We start from the raw sequence: 23290 nt of genomic DNA, 5'->3' as shown, positions 1-23290 counted from the left end.
GTATGGAAGGTCCTAAGCCGTTGTATGGAAGGTCCTAAGCTGTTGTATGGAAGGTCCTAAGCTGTTGTATGGAAGGTCCTAAGCCGTTGTATGGAAGGTCCTAAGCTGTTGTATGGAAGGTCCTAAGCTGTTGTATGGAAGGTCCTAAGCCGTTGTATGGAAGGTCCTAAGCCGTTGTATGGAAGGTCCTAAGCTGTTGTATGGAAGGTCCTAAGCCGTTGTATGGAAGGTCCTAAGCTGTTGTATGGAAGGTCCTAAGCTGTTGTATGGAAGGTCCTAAGCTGTTGTATGGAAGGTCCTAAGCTGTTGTATGGAAGGTCTTTTTTGTGACCATTATACGTCATTGTGGTTTGTGATCCTCCTCTGGGACTTGTGGACCCTGAGGTAGCCCCGGGGCGACCCTGACAAACACCCAGCAACCACTAGGGTCCTCTTGCACCACAACCCACACTCAGACAGCCTCATTATCTGCAAAAAAATATATCCTCACTATTCTTTATTCTCTCTCTCTCTCTCTCTCTCTCTCTCTCTCTCTCTCTCTCTCTCTCTCTCTCTCTCTCTCTCTCTCTCTCTCTCTCTCTCTCTCTCTCTCTCTCTCTTTGTGGACGATCGTGAAGCAGCACACAGTATATATCCACACCTCAGACCCTATATATGAATCGTTAATACCAACCAAAAGCAGAACGGCCTAGTTTGGTTGTTAGGCTAAGACTCTAACGAGCAGGCTATATAGCCAGCTCCCAGGCAGGCTAGCAAGGTGCCCGACAGGCAGTCCTCTTTCTCAATTACAATCCATAAATGACGCTTTTGCGCTCATGATTTCAAAGCATTTCAGCCGGTTTTTATCCATCATTTCCGGGAACAGTTTCCTACACTGGCGAAGGAGACGTTACCACAGGCGGCTATCCCGGGATTTTAACCCCCCCGACACGTCCTCACAAACACCAGGAAATAATCTTACAGCGCGAACACTATCTCGTGTCCCGGATAAGAACGTGTACCATTCAGTTGTGAGCAGTGAGTTACAGGTAGTCGGTGGCGGCTGGAATTCGGCTGTCGTCGGGGAGGGACTGGAAACCGAGTAGTCGGCAACAGATAGCCTGGTACATATACCGGAGGCGCGGGCGGCCCCGTCGACCAGACCATCCGCGCGCTATGAAGAGTGCGGTAAGTGACATTATATTACGCTTGCTCTTCAATATATATCAATTATGTCTATCAAAGGAACTTTTTCGTATCAGTGAAACGGCCAAACAAGGCCTATCCGAGAGGCCGCAAAATGAAGTGATTGGTGGTACGCAAAGTGTGGATTCTGTAAACTGTTTTATCAGGGGGATGATTTCGCCGGGGCAAAGTCCCCAGTTCGCTGCCAGGCAGACTGCCACCGTAGCTGATTGTCTGCCTAGCTCACTGACTTCCTGATTGTCTGCCTGGCTAGCTTGCTTGATGGTCAGGCTCATTGGCAGCTTGGCTGATTGCAGGTAGACTAGCGAGCCGCCTGTCAGGCTAGTGGGCTGTCAAATAGTGGGCTACCTGGCAGGCTAGCAATCTGCCAGACTGACTACTGGGCTATCAGGAAGGCCAGGAAATCTACCGTGCTACCTTAAAGGCAAGCCGGATACGAGGCAAGCCTGGAAGACTAGCGGGCTACCAGAAGGCTAATGGCCTACCAACAAGCAGGCCAGAACGGTTAGCGGGCTACCAGGAAGACCAGGCAGGCTAGCCGGCTACTAGGCAGGCTAGCCGGCTACCAGGCAGGCTAGCCGGCCTGCAGTAGGAAGGACACGCTTCATCTTCGGCTAGTGCCATTGTTTATAGCTTTCAACATCGTCTTGTTCACTGCTGTTGCAGTAGTTATTATTGTTGTTGCAGTAGTTGTTATTGTTGTTGAAATAGTTATCATTGTTGTTGCAATAGGTGCTGTTATTGTTGTAGTTGTTGCATATTGCGTTGTTTCGTCCTGGAAACTCCACCTGTCTTTATTACATGTATTCATCACTGACTTCTGCACCTCTGATCTACGACACGATGAGTAATGATGAGAACTTGACCTCGCGGGACGAGCGCTCAGTCTTTTCCTACTGTGGAAGCCTCAGGCTGGGTGGTGCCTGACACCCTCCCGTCCCTGAGGTGTCCAGGGGGCAGGGAGAGGTGTCCAGGGGCAGGGAGAGGTGTCCAGGGGCAGGGAGAGGTGTCCAAGGGGCAGGGAGAGGTGTCCAGGGGCAGGGAGAGGTGTCCAGGGGCAGGGAGAGGTGTCCAAGGGGCAGGGAGAGGTGTCCAGGGGCAGGGAGACGTGTCCAGGGGCAGGGAGAGGTGTCCAAGGGGCAGGGAGAGGTGTCCAAGGGCAGAGAGAGGTGTCCAGGGGGCAGGGAGAGGTGTCCAGGGGCAGGGAGAGGTGTCTAGGGGCAGGGAGAGGTGTCCAGGGGGCAGGGAGAGGTGTCCAAGGGGCAGGGAGAGGTGTCCAGGGGCAGAGAGAGGTGTCCAGGGGCAGGGAGGTGTCCAGGGGCAGGGAGAGGTGTCCAGGGGCAGGGAGAGGTGTCCAGGGGCAGGGAGAGGTGTCCAAGGGGCAGGGAGAGGTGTCCAGGGGCAGGGAGAGGTGTCCAGGGGCAGGGAGAGGTGTCCAGGGGGCAGGGAGAGGTGTCCAGGGGGCAGGGAGAGGTGTCCAGGGGGCAGGGAGAGGTGTCCAGGGGGCAGGGAGAGGTGTGCAGGGGGCAGGGAGAGATGTCCAGGGGCAGGGAGAAGTGTCCAGGTGCAGGGAGAGGTGTCCAAGGGGCAGGGAGTGATGTCCAGAGGAAGGGAGAGGTGTCCAGGGGGCAGGGAGAGGTGTCCAGGGGGCAGGGGGAGGTGTCCAGGGGGCAGGGAGAGGTGTCCAGAGGGCAGGGAGAGGTGTCCAGGGGGCAGGGAGAGGTGTCCAGGGGCAGGGAGAGGACACATGAGAGTATATGTATGATGGTGTGAGACACATGGGAGTATATGTATGCTGGTGTGAGACACATGGGAGTATATGTATGATGGTGTGGGACACATGAGAGTATATGTATGATGATGTGGGACACATGGGAGTATATGTATGATGGTGTGGGACACATGGGAGTATATGTATGGTGATGTGGGACACATGGGAGTATATGTATGATGGTGTGGGACACATGAGAGTATATGTATGATGATGTGGGACACATGGGAGTATATGTATGATGATGTGGGACACATGGGAGTATATGTATGATGATGTGGGACACATGGGAGTATATGTATGATGGTGTGGGACACATGGGAGTATATGTATGATGATGTGGGACACATGGGAGTATATGTATGATGATGTGGGACACATGGGAGTATATGTATGATGGTGTGGGACACATGGGAGTATATGTATGATGGTGTGGGACACATGGGAGTTTATGTATGATGGTGTGGGACACATGGGAGTATATGTATGATGGTGTGGGACACATGGGAGTATATGTATGATGGTGTGGGACACATGGGAGTATATGTATGATGATGTGGGACACATGGGAGTATATGTATGATGGTGTGGGACACATGGGAGTATATGTATGATGGTGTGGGACACATGGGAGTATATATATGCTGGTGTGGGACACATGGGAGTATATGTATGATGGTGTGGGACACATGGGAGTATATGTATGATGGTGTGGGACACATGGGAGTATATGTATGATGGTGTGGGACACATGGGAGTATATGTATGATGGTGTGGGACACATGGGAGTATATGTATGATGGTGTGGGACACATGGGAGTATATGTATGATGGTGTGGGACACATGGGAGTATATGTATGCTGGTGTGGGACACATGGGAGTATATGTATGATGGTGTGGGACACATGGGAGTATATGTATGATGGTGTGGGACACATGGGAGTATATGTATGATGGTGTGGGACACATGGGAGTATATGTATGCTGGTGTGGGACACATGGGAGTATATGTATGATGATGTGGGACACATGGGAGTATATGTATGCTGGTGTGGGACACATGGGAGTATATGTATGATGATGTGGGACACATGGGAGTATATGTATGCTGGTGTGGGACACATGGGAGTATATGTATGCTGGTGTGGGACACATGGGAGTATATGTATGCTGGTGTGGGACACATGGGAGTATATGTATGATGGTGTGGGACACATGGGAGTATATGTATGATGGTGTGGGACACATGGGAGTATATGTATGATGGTGTGGGACACATGGGAGTATATGTATGATGGTGTGGGACACATGGGAGTATATGTATGATGGTGTGGGACACATGGGAGTATATGTATGATGGTGTGGGACACATGGGAGTATATGTATGATGGTGTGGGACACATGGGAGTATATGTATGATGGTGTGGGACACATGGGAGTATATGTATGATGGTGTGAGAATATATCCGTGTGTATGTATACCGGTGTTGCCATCGAGGCGTCATGATATATTTCACTAGTGCATCACCTGGAAATTATCATTAATAAACCTTATATGGCCTGGCCAGGGGTACGGTCCCTGGCCAGGGGTACGGTCCCTGGCCAGGGGTACGGCCCCTGGCCAGGGGTACGGCCCCTGGCCAGGGGGTACGGCCAACACCCTGGCCAGGAGTACGGCCAACACCCTGGCCAGGAGTACGGCCAACACCCTGGCCAGGGGTACGGCCAACACCCTGGCCAGGAGTACGGCCAACACCCTGGCCAGGGGTACGGCCAACACCCTGGCCAGGAGTACGGCCAACACCCTGGCCAGGGGTACGGCCAACACCCTGGCCAGGAGTACGGCCAACACCCTGGCCAGGGGTACGGCTAACACCCTGGCCAGGAGTACGGCCAACACCCTGGCCAGGGGGTACGGCCCCCGGCCAGCGGTACGGCCCACCTCAACTCATGGAGCGGGAACTCTCTAAGTTTGAGGTCAAACGTTCAAGACCAACTTTTTTACTCAAGCTTGTCTTGCCTTACTGTTACTTAGAGTATTGTGCTACTTACTGCGGCACCTGTCTGCGTCTGCTGGCCTCCTCTGCTGTTTGTCTGCCTGCGTCTGCTGGCCTCCTGTGCTGCTTATCTGCCTGCGTCTGCTGCCCTCCCCTGCTGTTTGTCTGCCTGCGTCTGCTGGCCTCCTGTGCTGCTTATCTGCCTGCGTCTGCTGGCCTCTGCTGCTTGTCTGGCTGCGTCTGCTGGCCTCTGCTGCTTGTCTGGCTGCGTCTGCTGGCCTCTGCTGCTTGTCTGCCTGCGTCTGCTGGCCTCCTCTACTGCTTGTCTGCCTGCGTCTGCTGCCCCCCCCCCCCTCTGCTGCTAGTCTGCGTGCGTCTGCATGCCTCCTCTGCTACTTGTCTGCCTGCGTCTGCTGGCCTCCTCTACTGCTAGTCTGCCTGTGACCAGTGCCCTCCTCCACTAGTTTCTGTCTGTACCTGCAAACTTGCTCTACTAGTTGTCTGCCTCACTACCACGAAAATGTCTGCCTCGCTCCTACTAGTTATCTGCTAAAAGGGTGAACCCCCGTCTTAAGCCCCAGGTCCCCCCCCCTCCCTCGCGTCACCTGACCCTCACCTTGCTGGAGGCCACAGGGGCCGCTCTCACGCCTGGTACGCGTGTTCGAGTCTGTTGTAATGCATAACCTTCATGCCGGCTTCAAGGGCTCGAACCTGGCCACCTCGGTGGAAGCCCCTGTACTTTTCCACTCCGCCACACTCCCTGAAGACGTCTTGGAGTGAGTGTTGTAAATATTTCAACCCGTGCACGCTGCCTCTCAGAGTGGAGGTGGCGTGGAGGCAGCGTGGAGGCAGTGTGGAGGCAGCGTGGAGGCAGCGTGGAGGCAGTGTGGAGGCAGCGTGGAGGCAGCGTGGAGGCAGCGTGGAGGCTGTGTGGAGGCTCTGTGGAGGCAGCGTGGAGGCAGCGTGGAGGCAGCGTGGAGGCTGTGTGGAGGCAGCGTGGAGGCTGTGTGGAGGCAGCGTGGAGGCAGCGTGGAGGCAGCGTGGAGGCTCTGTGGAGGCAGCGTGGAGGCTCTGTGGAGGCTCTGTGGAGGCAGCGTGGAGGCTGTGTGGAGGCTGTGTGGAGGCAGCGTGGAGGCAGCGTGGAGGCAGCGTGGAGGCAGCGTGGAGGCTGTGTGGAGGCAGCGTGGAGGCTCTGTGGAGGCAGCGTGGAGGCAGCGTGGAGGCAGCGTGGAGGGAGGGGTGTGTTGGAGGAGTAACGGTACAGGTGTAGTGGAGGGTGACAGGGGCGGTGATCACTGGAGGGGGACCCGCCCCTCGTCTCCCGTTACTCTCCTCGGTACCGTCTCCGGGAGGTCCCGTGTGGGCCTCCTAGCCATCATGCTGCTCTGGGGTGCCCATGACCCCCAGGGGCAGCTCTGGGGTGCCCATGGCCCCCAGGGGCAGCTCTGGGGTGCCCATGGCCCCCAGGGGCAGCTCTGGGGTGCGCATGACCCCCAGGGGCAGCTCTGGGGTGCCCATGGCCCCCAGGGGCAGCTCTGGGGTGCCCATGGCCCCCAGGGGCAGCTCTGGGGTGCCCATGGCCCCCAGGGGCAGCTCTGGGGTGCGCATGGCCCCCAGGGGCAGCTCTGGGGTGCCCATGACCCCCAGGTGCTGCTCTGGGGTGCACATGGCCCCCAGGTGCTGCTCTGGGGTGCCCATGACCCCACCCAGGTGCTGCTCTGGGGTGCCCATGGCCCCCAGGAGCAGCTCTGGGGTGCACATGGCCCCCAGGGGCAGCTCTGGGGTGCGCATGGCCCCCAGGGGCAGCTCTGGGGTGCCCAGGGGCAGCTCTGGGGTGCACATGACCCCCAGGTGCTGCTCTGGGGTGCCCAGGGGCAGCTCTGGGGTGCACATGACCCCCAGGTGCTGCTCTGGGGTGCACATGGCCCCCAGGTGCTGCTCTGGGGTGCCCATGACCCCACCCAGGTGCTGCTCTGGGGGTGTCTGGGGCAGACAGCTTGAGCAGCGAGCGGGTCCGAGACACCCCAGCGGTGGTCAATAGCGTGAACATTGAACTTTAACCAGTATAAATATATGATGTGGCGACCCCTCGCGTGCCTGCCCAGGACCTGAGGTGACAGATGGGTGTTGGAGTGGTGTCAACAGTGGTCACGAGGTCAGGTTGTGCGGGCACCAAGGTCTGCCCCCAGTAATGGGTCTCTGAACACCATCACCAGAGTGGTGGTGTCAGTGGTGGTAGTGGTGGTGTCAGTGGTGGTATCAGTGGTGGTGGTAGTAGTGGTGTCAGTGGTGGTGTCAGTGGTGTCAGTGGTGGTAGTGGTGGTGTCAGTGGCGGTAGTGGTGGTGTCAGTGGTGGTAGTGGTGGTGTCAATGGTGGTAGTGGTAGTGGTGGTGTCAGTGGTGGTGTCAGTGGTGGTGTCAGTGGTGGTAGTGGTGGTGTCAGTGGTGGTGTCAGTGGTGGTGTCAGTGGTGGTGTCAGTGGTGGTAGTGGTGGTGTCAGTGGTGATAGTGGTGGTGTCAGTGGTGGTAGTGGTGGTGTCAGTGGTGGTAGTGGTGGTGTCAGTGGTGGTAGTGGTGGTGTCAGTGGTGGTGTCAGTGGTGGTAGTAGTGGTGTCAGTGGTGGTGTCAGTGGTGGTAGTAGTGGTGTCAGTGGTGGTGTCAGTGGTGGTAGTAGTGGTGTCAGTGGTGGTGTCAGTGGTGGTAGTGGTGATGTCAGTGGTGGTAGTGGTGGTGTCAGTGGTGGTGGTGGTAGTGGTGGTGTCAGTGGTGGTAGTGGTGGTGTCAGTGGTGGTGGTGGCAGTGGTGGCTCGGGGCAGGTTCAGGGTCAGCTGTGAGGTACAAAAACCCAGGAAGTGGAGCCCCGTGGGACTCTTGGCACTCTCCATGTTGTGTGTCCCCACCTGGCTGTGTTTACCTGGCCCCACCTACGGCTACTGGGCACCCTTTGGCTGGCGCGAACGTCCATTCTCCCCCTCCTAGTAATGGATCACACCTGCCCTTGAGGCTGGCAGCGGAGGTGGCTTCCACCACCTCCCTCCTGGTGCCTTCCAGCTGGTGGCTACATATCCAACAGCACCATCTGCAGGACCAAGGAGTCGACGCCACACACACACACTCACCACCAGTGTGCCGCACCGGCTTGGGGTCCACAGCCAGGGAGGGAAACACGTGAAGATATATCCTGAGAGATTTGACTGCAAGGTTAATACCAGAAATACCATAACAGGCCTACTGCGAGGCCAGTCTGAAGGAGATAGCCAAACACTATAGGGAAGAAGACCTAGATGAGACATGGTTACGATATACAAAATATCGGGAGACACAGACAAGCTGTGAAACGACAGATACACAAGAGTAGGTAAAACAGTCACAGGTCGACAGGGGGGAAAAGGACTAGTACTGATAAAACAGGTAAAATAATCCTAACTCCTCCGTCCCGCTGCAGGTTAGGAAGGTTAGGTTAGGATGGTTAGGAAGGTTAGGTTAGGGTAGGTTAGGTTAGGTGAGTGACAGCGGCCATGAGACGCTGGCTGAGTCCACCTGAGTCTCTCACCTGGTCCCTTATGTCTCTGCTCGTCACCTCTCATCCTGGTACCTCGTGATTACCTCACTCGCCTCCTCCTCCCCCCCCCCCACCCCTCCCCAGCACCCCCCTTCCCCCCCGACACATCTCTCTCGCCAGAAGCAGCAAGGTGTCTTCAAGGTCAAGATTAGACACATGCGCTGCCAGCCTTCCCCATCACTGCCCCTCCATCCCTTCCCACACCACCATACCCCATCCCTTCCCACACCACCATACCCCATCCCTTCTCACACCACCATACCCCACCGCTTCCCACACCACCATACCCCACCCCTTCCCACACCACCATCACTGCCATCCATCCTACCCCTTCCCATAACCCTTCCATTCTTCTTCCCTGATATCTCATTTCTTTCCAATTACCTCTTCCATATCCTCCATCTCGATTATCGTCCCTTCTCTCCTCGTGTATTGTTCCTTCTCCCCTTCCTTCTCCCCTTCCTTCACTTTCCCGTTACGAGTAACAGTTGGTCAAACTCAAGTGTTTGCACCACTGAGGGCCACAACTTCCTTCACTCAACAAGAGTGCAAGTGCCTGTCACCTCACTCGCTATTTTGCGTTGTCTAAAGTCACTCGAAACAATTGTTTACAATTCGAAGATGAGCGGTTATACTCACAGGAAGCTTAATACGTTTTCTTTAATGGAAGCGTGAAAAGCTTTACCCAATACCGTGTATAAGCTTATTCGTAGACGCGACAGGTGTCTGCTTCTCCTCCGAGCTGTACCTGGCGCTGTTTGTATCAAGCTTACCGTAGACAAATAACTTGGTTTATATCTTGCGATCTGCTGCTGTTTGAATTACTTTGCAATCTTTAGTAAGCTATCTTGCTCTGTGTCTCATTCCTCTCCCTCCGTGTCTCATTCCCTCCTTCTTATCTCATTCCCTCCCTCGCCTTGGCCCAAAGATTATAATAAATTGTATTTCCGCTGGCCGGGGGGAGGGGGCGAACACCCCCGCCTAGTCTAGGGGGGGGAAGGTCAGGGGGGACACAACACCCCCCCACAAAATGATGGGAAAATGCCCATCATATATATATATATATATGTGTGTGTGTGTGTGTGTGTGTGTGTGTGTGTGTGTGTGTGTGTGTGTGTGTGTGTGTGTGTGTGTGTGTGTGTGTGTGTGTGTGTGTGTGTGACCTTTTTTCACCAGATATGTAAGTTTCTTGTTGTTGCTATCCATACATGTTACCTGTGCATGGAGTGCGTGCACCTGTGAAGATGTGCTACGACACCTGCACTCAGGTGCAGGGAGGGCGGGCCACACTCAGGTGCAGGGAGGGCGGGCCACACTCAGGTGCAGGGAGGGCGGGCCACACTCAGGCGCAGGGATGGCGGGCCACACTCAGATGCAGGGAGGGCGGGCCACACTCAGGTGCAGGGAGGGCGGGCCACACTCAGGCGCAGGGATGGCGGGCCACACTCAGATGCAGGGAGGGCGGGCCACACACTGCTCAAAGCTCCCCCCCCCCTGTAGCGAGGCAGAAAGAATACCCCGAGGCCGCAGTGTATAGTGTAAGTTCAGGTGTAATAGTCGGTGGGCTGGCAGGTGTAAGGATAGTTCCGTACACCCAGGTGTGTGGGGGGCGGCCTGGGTGGGTGTGGGGGCGGCTCCCCCTCACACACACACACACACACACACACACACAGGCAGCAGGTGGAGAAGGTCTCCCCCCCCCCCCCCCACACACACACACACACACACACACACACACACACACACACACACACACAGGCAGCAGGTGGAGAAGGTCTCCCCCCCCCCCACACACACACACAAACCAAAAGTTTCTTCTTTGTAAGGCACGACTAAAACTTTGGATGTGTAATGAGACGTCTGGCGGTGTACTGATTACCTGTCTGTGATGTGTTCTCTCTCTCTCTCTCTCTCTCTCTCTCTCTCTCTCTCTCTCTCTCTCTCTCTCTCTCTCTCTCTCTCTCTCTCTCTCTCTCTCTCTCTCTCTCACCTTCCCTCTCTCTCTCACCTTCCCTCTCTCTCACGTACCCTCTCTCTCACCTTCCCTCTCTCTCACCTTCCCTCTCTCTCTCACCTTCCCTCTCTCTCTCACCTTCCCTCTCTCTCTCACCTTCCCTCTCTCTCTCTCTCTCTCTCTCTCTCTCACCTTCCCTCTCTCTCTCACCTTCCCTCTCTCTCACGTACCCTCTCTCTCACCTTCCCTCTCTCTCACCTTCCCTCTCTCTCTCACCTTCCCTCTCTCTCTCACCTTCCCTCTCTCTCTCACCTTCCCTCTCTCTCTCACCTTCCCTCTCTCTCTCACCTTCCCTCTCTCTCTCACCTACCTTCTCTCTCACCTACCTGGCCCCGCCGGGTAACAAGCATACACTGTCAAAGGGCAGCGTGTGTACTCTCTGTTGAAGAAGAGATGGGAGGGGGGAGTAGAATGCACGCACACGAGCGCGCGCGCACACACACACACATGTATATGTAGTAGATATAATAGAGGAAAAATAGATTGGTTAGAAAGGCGGGGTCCAGGAGCAAATAGCTTGATTCTGCAGGCACAAATAGTAAATACACACACACGCTTCACGCACGAACGAACGCACGCACATACATGCGCGCGCGCACACACACACACACACACACACACACACACACACACACACACACACACACACACACACACACACACACACACACACACACACACACACACACCTAAATTGTTGCATAGCCACATTAGGAGAAAAACAACAGTAAAGGAACAGGTTATGAGATTAAGGATAGGGGCGGAAGGATTCACTACAAATGACAAGGAAGTGTGTGAGGAATTGAATAAGAAATTCCAGGAGGTCTTCACCTTAGAACAAGGAGAAATTCCAGAGGTAAGTGAGGGAATAGCTAACCAGGAACCACTGGAAGAGTTTGAGATTACCAGTGGGGAAGTAAGGAAGTGTTTACTAGAGTTGGACGTGACGAAGGCTATAGGCCCAGATGGAATCTCCCCTTGGGTTCTAAAGGAAGGAGCAAGAGAACTGAGCCTACCACTCTCCATAGTGTATAACAAATCACTGGCAACAGGGGAACTGCCAGATATTTGGAAAGCAGCTAACGTAGTCCCGATATACAAGAAAGGGGATAGACAGGAGGCACTGAACTACAGGCCAGTGTCCCTAACCTGCATACCATGCAAGCTGATGGAGAAGATTGTGCGAAAAAAACTAGTGGAGCATCTGGAGCGAAGGAACTTTGTAACACAGCATCAACATGGGTTCAGGGATGGCAGGTCCTGCCTCACAGGGTTACTTGAATTCTACGACCAGGCAACAAAAATAAGGCAAGAAAGAGAAGGGTGGGCAGACTGCATATTTTTGGATTGTCAGAAAGCCTTTGATACAGTGCCACACAAGAGGCTAGTGCGAAAGTTGGAGATGCAGGCTGGAGTGAGAGGGAAGGTACTCCGGTGGATAGAGGAATACCTAAGCAACAGGAGACAACGAGTCTGTGTGAGGGGTGAGGTCTCAGATTGGCGAGACGTCACAAGTGGAGTCCCGCAGGGGTCAGTCCTTGGACCTATACTGTTTCTGGTATATGTAAATGATCTCCCAGAGGGTATAGATTCGTTCCTCTCAATGTTTGCCGACGATGCAAAAATTATGAGGAGGATTGAAACAGAGGATGATAGTAGGAGGCTACAAGATGACCTGGATAGACTGAGTGAATGGTCCAACAAATGGCTGTTGAAGTTCAACCCGAGTAAATGCAAAGTAATGAAACTAGGCAGTGGAAACAGGAGGCCAGGCACAGGATACAGAATAGGAGATGAAGTACTTAATGAAACAGACAGAGAGAAAGATCTAGGAGTTGATATCACACCAAACCTGTCTCCTGAAGCCCACATAAAGAGAATAACGTCTGCGGCATATGCGAGGCTGGCTAACATCAGAACGGCGTTCAGGAACCTGTGTAAGGAATCATTCAGAATCTTGTACACCACATATGTAAGACCAATCCTGGAGTATGCGGCCCCAGCATGGAGCCCGTACCTTGTCAAGCACAAGACGAAGCTGGAAAAAGTCCAAAGGTATGCTACTAGACTAGTCCCAGAACTAAGAGGCATGAGTTATGAGGAAAGGCTGCGGGAAATGCACCTCACGACACTGGAAGACAGAAGAGTAAGGGGGGACATGATCACAACCTACAAAATCCTCAGGGGAATCGACCGGGTAAACAAGGATGAACTTTTCAACACTGGTGGGACGCGAACAAGGGGACACAGGTGGAAGCTGAGTACCCAAATGAGCCACAGAGACGTTAGAAAGAACTTTTTCAGTGTCAGAGTAGTTAGCAAATGGAATGCATTAGGAAGTGATGTGGTGGAGGCTGACTCCATTCACAGTTTCAAATGTAGATATGATAGAGCCCAATAGGCTCAGGAATCTGTACACCAGTTGATTGACGGTTGAGAGGCGGGACCAAAGAGCCAGAGCTCAACCCCCGCAAGCACAATTAGGTGAGTACAATTAGGTGAGTACACACACCCACACACCCACACCCACACACACACACACACACACACACACACACACACACAGATTGATAGATTGTGATTGTGATTGTGATTGTGATCGGTAGATTGTGCGAAAAAAACTAGTGGAGCATCTGGAGCGAAGGAACTTTGTAACACAGCATCAACATGGGTTCAGGGATGGCAGGTCCTGCCTCACAGGGTTACTTGAATTCTACGACCAGGCAACAAAAATAAGGCAAGAAAGAGAAGGGTGGGCAGACTGCATATTTTTGGATTGTCAGAAAGCCTTTGATACAGTACCACACAAGAGGCTAGTGCGAAAGTTGGAGATGCAGGCCGGGGTGAGAGGGAAGGTACTCCGGTGGATAGAGGAATACCTAAGCAACAGGAGACAACGAGTCTGTGTGAGGGGTGAGGCCTCAGATTGGCGAGACGTCACAAGTGGAGTCCCGCAGGGGTCAGTCCTTGGACCTATACTGTTTCTGGTATATGTAAATGATCTCCCAGAGGGTATAGATTCGTTCCTCTCAATGTTTGCCGACGATGCAAAAATTATGAGGAGGATTGAAACAGAGGATGATAGTAGGAGGCTACAAGATGACCTGGATAGACTGAGTGAATGGTCCAACAAATGGCTGTTGAAGTTCAACCCGAGTAAATGCAAAGTAATGAAACTAGGCAGTGGAATCAGGAGGCCAGGCACAGGATACAGAATAGGAGATGAAGTACTTAATGAAACAGACAGAGAGAAAGATCTAGGAGTTGATATCACACCAAACCTGTCTCCTGAAGCCCACATAAAGAGAATAACGTCTGCGGCATATGCGAGGCTGGCTAACATCAGAACGGCGTTCAGGAACCTGTGTAAGGAATCATTCAGAATCTTGTACACCACATATGTAAGACCAATCCTGGAGTATGCGGCCCCAGCATGGAGCCCGTACCTTGTCAAGCACAAGACGAAGCTGGAAAAAGTCCAAAGGTATGCTACTAGACTAGTCCCAGAACTAAGAGGCATGAGTTATGAGGAAAGGCTGCGGGAAATGCACCTCACGACACTGGAAGACAGAAGAGTAAGGGGGGACATGATCACAACCTACAAAATCCTCAGGGGAATCGACCGGGTAAACAAGGATGAACTATTCAACACTGGTGGGACGCGAACAAGGGGACACAGGTGGAAGCTGAGTACCCAAATGAGCCACAGAGACGTTAGAAAGAACTTTTTCAGTGTCAGAGTAGTTAGTAAATGGAATGCATTAGGAAGTGATGTGGTGGAGGCTGACTCCATACACAGTTTCAAATGTAGATATGATAGAGCCCAATAGGCTCAGGAATCTGTACACCAGTTGATTGACGGTTGAGAGGCGGGACCAAAGAGCCAGAGCTCAACCCCCGCAAGCACAATTAGGTGAGTACACACACACACACACACACACACACACACACACACACACACACACACACACACACACACACACACACACACACACACACACACACACACACACACCTCACGTCCACAGAGCCTCGCCAGTAAAGAGATCTCCTAAGTCGGATTGAACGAGGAAGTTGTTTGGTGAAGGCGTCTGAATCTCTCCTCTCTCGTGTGGTGGTGGAAGGGAAGATCCAGTTGTCAAGAGGAAGAAGGATCGAGGCCACGCCAAGAGGATTGGAGCAGGGTTCAACGCCTCTCTTTGCCACGTATTGAGCCGTGAGCCGCCGCGACGCGCATTCATACTTGCGTTAAAAACACTCTCCAACGCCGTGAGGAGAGAGAGAGAGAGGGAGAGGGAGAGGGAGAGAGGGAGAGAGAGAGAGAGAGAGAGGGAGAGGGAGAGGGAGAGAGGGAGAGAGAGAGAGAGAGAGAGAGAGGGAGGGGGGGGGGAGATTGACTACGTCAGATCAGAGACAGACACAGACAGGCAAACTGACAGATAGACAGTATTTCTGAGACGGCAGGAGGTAATAAAGAGATACATATGTCTGTTTGATTGTGTGAAGGGCAGGGTGTGGCTCCCTCACGAGGGTGCCGTGACAGACAGTGCCAGAGCCAGACCCCCTCCCCCCCTAGTCCTGAGGGAGGGTCGTCCAGGAACGACCCCGCACAGTGTCAACCACCTCTACTGACATACACTCGTCTTCATCACTTCCAGATCATCTCCCTTCCCCCCCCCTCTCTCTCTCTCTCTCTCTCTCTCTCTCTCTCTCTCTCTCTCTCTCTCTCTCTCTCTCTCTCTCTCTCTCTCTCTCTCTCTCTCTCTCTCTCTCTCTCTCTCTCTTGTCCACCCCCAACACCAGTCATCATCTCCCCCCCAACCCCCCTCTCCCCTCTATCCATATTACCCCCACCACCTGCTTCCATACCCTTCCCCGACTCTCCCGTTCTGTGAGGTTGCGAAGCTTGCAAATTGCAGCCTTATAAACAGCACCCAGAGCACTTCAACATGTGGACACATGTGAGGAAGGAAGAGCATGCTAAGCCTCTGGTCTTACTGCCTCATACAGGTGATTAAATGTGTCGCATGTCACATACATGTGTCACATGTCACATAAATGGTAATCAGTGTTAGACACACTCGTTGCGCTTCAGAGCTCGTCAACTGTTTAACAAGTAGGCCTCCATGACTGTGGAAAGATGAACAGGTTTCGTAACATGGCACCTTAAGTGCTTGATAGATCCTTGGCCAATACTGCTAGTGGCAGGGAGGCAGATGGATGGCAGGAGGACAGTTTTATCCTTCATCTGTTTTATAACAACAATCAAATCCCCCCCCCCCTGAATATTGTACGTACAAACGGGGCTCTGGTTGACAGGATCACAGGTCGCTGTAACGCGACTCTGAGCTTGTGGGGTTTACAGGGATTTAACACCAAAAATGCAAACTTTTGATAATCACTTTGGATCTGGGCCTTTTAGTGACACATTTGGCCAGTCCTGGAGTGTATATGTGGGGGGGGGGGGGGTGACCCCTGTGGTGTGGGCACCTGGGGGGGGGGTGGAGGGCTGGGTGGTGTTGGATGGGTGTGGAGCATATGACTGTAAAGCTGCCGCCCAGTTGGGTGGGTGTGGAGCACATGACTGTAAAGCTGCCGCCCAGTTGGGTGGGTGTGGAGCACATGACTGTAAAGCTGCCGCCCAGTTGGGTGGGTGTGGAGCACATGACTGTAAAGCTGCCGCCCAGTTGGGTGGGTGTGGAGCAAGACTAGTAACTGTGTGACTCACCATAGATGTAAAGTGCCTTGTAGAGTGACTCTTCTGAGCCTCTTGTTGAATCACTTGTGATATAAAACAAAGATTATCGATATGTATATGTATTTGTGTAAACGATTGTATATGTATATATAACGATTGTACATGAATATATAACATTAACAATTGTGTAACTAGCGTCAAAAGATTGTCACTTGCCTAGTTAAACGAACTCTGGGGTTCAGTTCCTGAACCCATTGTGTGCCTCTGTGACCCTTTCCACCACCGCCCCCGGGATGGGTATGGGGTGCATAATAAAGCAATGGAAAAATGACTGTGCATAAGTTATACAGTAATATGTGGATAACTCAGTTGATTACAACACATATAAAACAAATGAATATATAGCAACGTTTCAGTAATCAAGAGGCTAACCCCCCCCCCCCTGTCATTTGCGGGGGTAAATCCCCCCCTGTCATTTGTGGGGGGTCATTCCCCCCTCCCCCTTCACCACCGTCCTCTGAAGGGGTTCAAAACCTGTTGTGTAAATATGCTCAGTGATACGTCACTGAAACTTGTGACGTCACTGATGACGTCACACCACTGATGCCATGTTGGCACTATGCAGGTCAACATATTGTCATTATGCAGGTCAACATATCGTCATTATGCAGGTCAACATTGGTCGCGATGCTAAAGAATGGACATAAATTAACTCGAACACGTGCAAGGAGTTATTCAACATTGTCATTCATCCAGGAGTTACATTTAACATTGAAAAAATGGAATCATTCCCTATACAGATTATAACAAAAGCTGAATTTAAAATCTCTAGACATGCAAAAGTAGTGATATGACCGAAGTATACAAATGTATGAAAGAGCATTACAATAGAAATTTAACGTTATAAGCGTGGGATTACTGTAGACTTTCGACAAACAGACAGACAGACAGACAGACAGACAGACAGACAGACAGACAGACAGACAGACAGACAGACAGACAGACACTTCAGCCTTTAAGGAGAGTAGAAGGCCCCTGTCACTCCACCCTCCGGACCAAGACTTGCTCCACCATCTTCTCTCGTAAATTCCAATTGAGAATATTTCAGCCGTCGCCGGGGCCCCTGGCGGCCATACTTGTCCCCAACATTTCCTATGCAAATATTCCCAGTGGGCAACTTTGCCATTGTCAACATCTCACCGTGCTTGAGGCCGCCCCGGGCTGCTCACCTCACCAGTCACAGACTTTACCTCACAGCTCAAGCCATATGAGAGGTTCCAGCCGTTTATGCAAATGGCTGAATCTAACTAAAGCCAATAACGGAAACAATACAACTGTATCACACTCCCACGGTCCTCAGCAGACGACAACACACTCCCAGAGACCACAGCAGACGACAACACACCCCCACAGACCACGGCAGACGACAACACACCCCCATAAAGAGACTACACCAAGACCTTCCCAAAACACTACTACTGGAGAGGACGCCGGTAGCGGCCACATCACCAGTCTACACCCACCATCACAACAATCAACTACAAACATCACCACCAGCCACAGTTACCAACCCAGCCACAGTTACCACCACCAGCCACAGTTACCACCACCAGCCACAGTTACCACCACCAGCCACTGTTACCACCACCAGCCACCACCAGCCACCGTTACTACCACCAGCCACCGTTACTACCACCAGCCACCACCAGCCACCGTTACTACCACCAGCCACCACCAGCCACCGTTACTACCACCAGCCACCACCAGCCACCGTTACTACCACCAGCCACCACCAGCCACCGTTACTACCACCAGCCACCACCAGCCACCGTTACTACCACCAGCCACCACCAGCCACCGTTACTACCACCAGCCACCACCAGCCACCGTTACTACCACCAGCCACCACCAGCCACTGTTACTACCACCAGCCACCACCAGCCACTGTTACCACCACCAGCCACCACCAGCCACCGTCACTACCACCAACCACCACCAGCCACCGTCACTACCACCAGCAGCAGCGTTGTCTGTGAGGTGGACAGCCTCTGTGAGCCAACAGTGGACGCTGCCTCATGAATAGTCCCAGGAGTGGAGCAGGCAAGGCGCCCGGGCCAGGCTGAGGCAGAGGTATTCAAATGAACGTGTGTTGAGGTCCCTCGCTTGGCTCACAAATGTTACCGTTAACATTTCTCTCGTTAAGAGAAGTGCTGAATAAAAACACTTGTATAATAGACAAAACCTAAGATGTAAGATGACAAAATTCTTGAAGCAATCCACATAAGAATAGAACAACCTACCATGAATACCCAAGTTACGGAACTATTTACTCTACATTGGCGAGATCCAATGGGCAGAGTTTCTTTAACCCTATGCCCCTGTTACCTAGCAGTAAAATAGGTACCTGGGTGTTAGTCAGCTGTCACGGGCTGCTTCCTGAGGGTGGAGGCCTGGTCGAGGACCGGGCCGCGGGGACACTAAAGCCCCGAAATCATCTCAAGATAACCTCAAGATAACCCACCATGAGAGTAAGGACAAGACCGGAACATAACGATGCCAACATAGAAGATATTGCTCAACATAACAGGCCAATTACACCTGATTAATCACTGTATGTGTCCCTATTTTTCCCCCTTGCTTTTTCCTTTATTCTACTTGTTTTTTCACCTGACCTTGTACTGGTTTGTAATTTCTTGACACAGCCTGGCTCCTGTGCCAGGTAAGTCCACAACGGGCTCACCATAGCCCGTGCTACTTGGAACGTATTGTTCCCAGTAGCTGAATCTAAAACAACAACAGTAATTTCTTATCACTTAAGAATGAACCATGTAGGTTCGAAACGTTGTGCAATCCGCCTCTATCTCCACCGTAATAAAGTTGAGGTTCCTGAGCACATATTGCTGTGCCAGTCAACTTCAGACAAAGGGTTCAAGTCTGAAGGTGTGTTTGTAATCCTTTAGTGTGTGTGTGTGGGTGGGTGTGTGCTTGTAGGGTGTGTGTGTGTGTGTGGGTGGGTGTGCTTGTAGGGTATGTGTGCGTGTGTGTGTGCGTGTGTGTGCTTGTAGGGTGTGTGTGTGTGTGTGTGTGGGTGGGTGGGTGGGTGTGCTTGTAGGGTATGTGTGCGTGTGTGTGGGTGTGCTTGTAGGGTGTGTGCGTGTGTGTGTGTGCTTGCAGGGTGTGTGTGTGTGGGTGTGCTTGTAGGGTGTGTGTGTGTGGGTGTTCTTGTAGGGTGTGTGTGTGTGTGTGCGCTTGCAGGGTGTGTGTGTGTGTGTGGGTGTGCTTGTAGGGTGTGAGTGTACTTGTAGTGTGTGTGCGTTTGTATGTGTGGGTGTGCACGCGCGCGTGCTTGCTCATCAGTGACTACGAGGGAGTGAGCTACATCTCGTTATTCTCCGCCTAATAGCCATCATACCAGACATACTAATTACCCCCCTCTCATCATTAACGTTGAGAAGGGGTAATGTTTATTACCCCTCATCAACGTTATGTTTGTCATCATGTTTATTTATAAAAGTGTAAATGGAAGGGGCTTCAGCAACCTCTTCCTTCAATGCCTTTCGGAGAATGAGAACTGTCTCGAGTCTCTTCGACTCTGCAGCGTGTGTCCGGTTTCTACTGTCATCGCTCTTTTTATCATTTAAATAGCCTTCCTTTATGAACTTTCTACCCCCCCCCCCCCTCTCAAGATCTTGTATGTTGTGATCATATCCCCCTTTTCTGTTTCTTATCTCCTCTAAGGTTGTGAGGGGGAGTTTTCTAAGTCAGTTCTCGTAGCTGAGACATCGCAATTCTGGTGTTATTCTTGTTCCATATCACTGAACTTTCTGATGTTTCTGTTTATACGCGCGCGCGCGCGCGCGTGTGTGTGTGTGTGTGTGTGTGTGTGTGTGTGTGTGTGTGTGTGTGTGTGTGTGTGTGTGTGTGCTCTCACCTATTCGTGCCAGAAGCACTGAACTTCAAGTCCTCGGATGCTGATCCTCATCACATCTGACCGAAATTTATCTTGACATTTCTTGTTTGGAAAATGAAAATGGGGTTGACTTCCACGAGCTGCTCAGTGAATGGGGTTGACTTCCACGACCTGTTCAGTGAATGGGGTTGACTTCTACGAGCTGCTCAGTGAATGGAGTTGACTTCCACGAGCTGCTCAGAGAATGGAGTTGACTTCCACGAGCTGCTCAGTGAATGGGGTTGACTTCTATGACCTGCTCAGTGAATGGGGTTGACTTTCACTGAGTTGATTGATTGGTTCGGCGCTGGAACCAATCGTATTGGCGTTTGCCTTAAAATTGGAAACTTTCGGCGTCGTGGAGAGGAGTGACCTGCTGCATGGGTAACAGCTTCTCCTCCATATCAGCCTACCCTGGCTTTGCGCCCTAGTGAGGCCACTCCAGACCGACCACCAGAGCGCAACTCCATAGTCTCCTGAGACTGATGGATGCCTACTGTTTGTATACACTGACCACCATTCTCTTTACCACCACTGTGGTTAGGTCACTGACCTAACTGGTCCCTGAGGAATACAAATGGTCCCAGGACCGATCCTTAGGGTACACTGCTCCTCTGTACCCACGAGACGCCTCACCCCCTGCACTCTGGCTCTCCTCTTGACTGAGAGAGATGAGAACTTGGCGGTATTATCACAGTATAATTATCAAAGATAATTGTAGTATTATCACAGGTAATAAGGCCACGGGATGTGTTCGAATAATAGGGCTTCTCTGGCCGGGAGTAGTGTACTCCAAGTGCTCCCTCTAGTCTTGATATGACTGCTCTCTAGACCAGTCTTGTCAGAGGAGTATCATCACCCCACGAGCAACTCAGCCAGAGGAGAGGTCAGAGGCGGCATCATGGGGACGCGTATCAAAGTTTGAGAACCCTTGATAATTATACTCTTGTGGGCTTATTACCTCTGGTGATACCTCAATGTCTGCCCCCCTCCCCAAACGTCTCTCTTCTCCCTCATCCCGTCTCTTCTCCCTCCTCCCCCCACAACACTCAAGTGACAGCTTCCCATCAAATTCAGTCATTACCCTCACGCACGCAAGTCTCCTTGTGAGTGCGGGAACACGCCACCTGCCGTCTGCTGCTCCTCCTTTGTCTCTTCCTCCTGCTGCTGCTGCTGCTGCTGCTGCTGCTGCTGCTGCTGCTGGCACAGTACGACAGACTACACACACACACACCGACAGGAGTTGGAGTTCTCACCTCTCAACCCCTTCAATCCCCGCTTGATAATGAATGGATTCGTCTCACCTGAACTTCGCATTTAATTACATCCTCCCCTCCCCTCCCCTTCCCATCTTCTCTACCCCCCTCTCCTACCCCCCCCCCCCTCCTTTCCCCCCCCCCTCCTCTCCTCCTCCCCCCCCCTCCTCTCCTCCCCCCTCCCCCTCCTCTCCTATTCCACTTCCCCCTCCCCCCCCCATCAATCGCCAGGCTTACGGCCTAAGCCTATATTCAAATCACAATAAAAAAGAGTGACGTGTAAAAAAGAACATGGATCTCTTTTTAGTGGATTTAATTCCCGCCGTTGTGCCCGGCGGCCGGGGCGTTATCCTGGTTATCCCGGATCCCCGGGATAACCAGTTATGTCCGGGTGCTATCTTGGTTATTCCGGGGGGGGGGGGCGGACGTTATCTTGGTTATCCCGGGGGGTCCGGGTGTTATCTTCGTTATTCCGGGGGGGGCGGACGTTATCCTGGTTATCCCAGGGGGCCCTGGTTGTTATCCTGGGGGCCCCTGGCTGTTATCCTGGGGCCTTGGCTGTTATCCTGGTTATCCCGGGGGTCTTGGCTGTTATCCTGGTTATCCCGGGGGTCTTGGCTGTTATCCTGGTTATCCCAGGGAGCCCTGGCTGTTATCCTGGTTATCCTGGGGCCAAGTCTCCATACTGTGAAGGCCATTACTGTGGGCGTTCCCGCCACGGTCTTGATCGCTGGGCTCTACGGCCTAAATTGACACGGTTTAGGGCAGGATTTTGAGCTTTAGTGTTGTGTCTACTTTTTATGATCTGTGTTTATAGGGGTGACGTATGTATGGGGGGGTGTTGGGAGGCGTGGGAGGGAGCATGGGTCGTGTGGGAGGCGTGGGAGGGAGCGTGGGTCGTGTGGGAGGCGTGGGGAGGGAGCATGGGTCGTGTGGGAGGGAGCATGGGTCGTGTGGGAGGGAGCATGGGTCGTGTGGGAGGCGTAGGAGGGAGCATGGGTCGTGTGGGAGGCGTGGGAGGGAGCATGGGTCGTGTGGGAGGCGTGGGAGGGAGCATGGGTCGTGTGGGAGGCGTGGGAGGGAGCATGGGTCGTGTGGGAGGCGTGGGGGGAGCATGGGTTGTGTGGGAGGCGTGGGGAAGGAGCATGGGTCGTGCGGGAGGCGTGGGAGGGAGCGTGGGTCGTGTGGGATGCGTGGGAGGGAGCATGGGTCGTGTGGGAGACGTGGGAGGGAGCATGGGTCGTGTGGGAGGCGTGGGAGGGAGCACGGGTCGTGAGAGAGGCGTGGGAGGGAGCATGGGTCGTGTGGGAGGCGTGGGAGGGAGCATGGGTCGTGTGGGAGGGAGCGTGGGTCGTGTGGGAGGGAGCATGGGTCGTGTGGGAGGGAGCGTGGGTCGTGTGGGAGGGAGCATGGGTCGTGTGGGAGGCGTGGGAGGGAGCGTGGGTCGTGTGGGAGGCGTGGGGGGAGCATGGGTCGTGTGGGAGACGTGGGAGGCGTGAGAGGGAGCATGGGTCGTGAGGGAGGCGTGGGAGGGAGCATGGGTCGTGAGGGAGGCGTGGGGGGGGGGTGAGCACGGGTCGTGTGGGAGGCGTGGGGAGGGAGCGTGGGTCGTGAGGGAGGCGTGGGAGGGAGCATGGGTCGTGTGGGAGGCGTGGGAGGGAGCATGGGTCGTGTGGGAGGCGTGGGAGGGAGCATGGGTCATGTGGGAGGCCTGGGATGGAGCATAGGTCGTGTGGGAGGCGTGGGAGGGAGCATGGATCGTGTGGGAGGCGTTGGGGGGAGCACGGGTCGTGTGGGAGGGAGCATTGGTCGTGTGGGAGGCGTGGGAGGGAGCATGGGTCATGTGGGAGGCGTGGG

General features: G+C 53.3%; 1 protein-coding gene across 1 annotated transcript in view; it reads left to right on the top strand.

The window, feature by feature from the left end:
* The first annotated feature begins 1008 nt into the window (after nt 1-1008).
* Nucleotides 1009-23290, top strand: part of LOC123753972 (titin) — a 38763-nt gene continuing 16481 nt past the window's right edge. The window contains exon 1 of the mRNA XM_045736011.2: nt 1009-1167. Coding sequence (XP_045591967.2) covers nt 1156-1167 — 12 coding nt within the window. The 5' untranslated portion in view covers nt 1009-1155. The remainder of the gene's footprint in view (nt 1168-23290) is intronic.

This window comes from Procambarus clarkii, chromosome 6, assembly GCF_040958095.1.
Source record: "Procambarus clarkii isolate CNS0578487 chromosome 6, FALCON_Pclarkii_2.0, whole genome shotgun sequence".
Classification (NCBI taxonomy): domain Eukaryota; kingdom Metazoa; phylum Arthropoda; class Malacostraca; order Decapoda; family Cambaridae; genus Procambarus; species Procambarus clarkii.
This window is presented reverse-complemented; position numbering and strand designations above follow the sequence as displayed.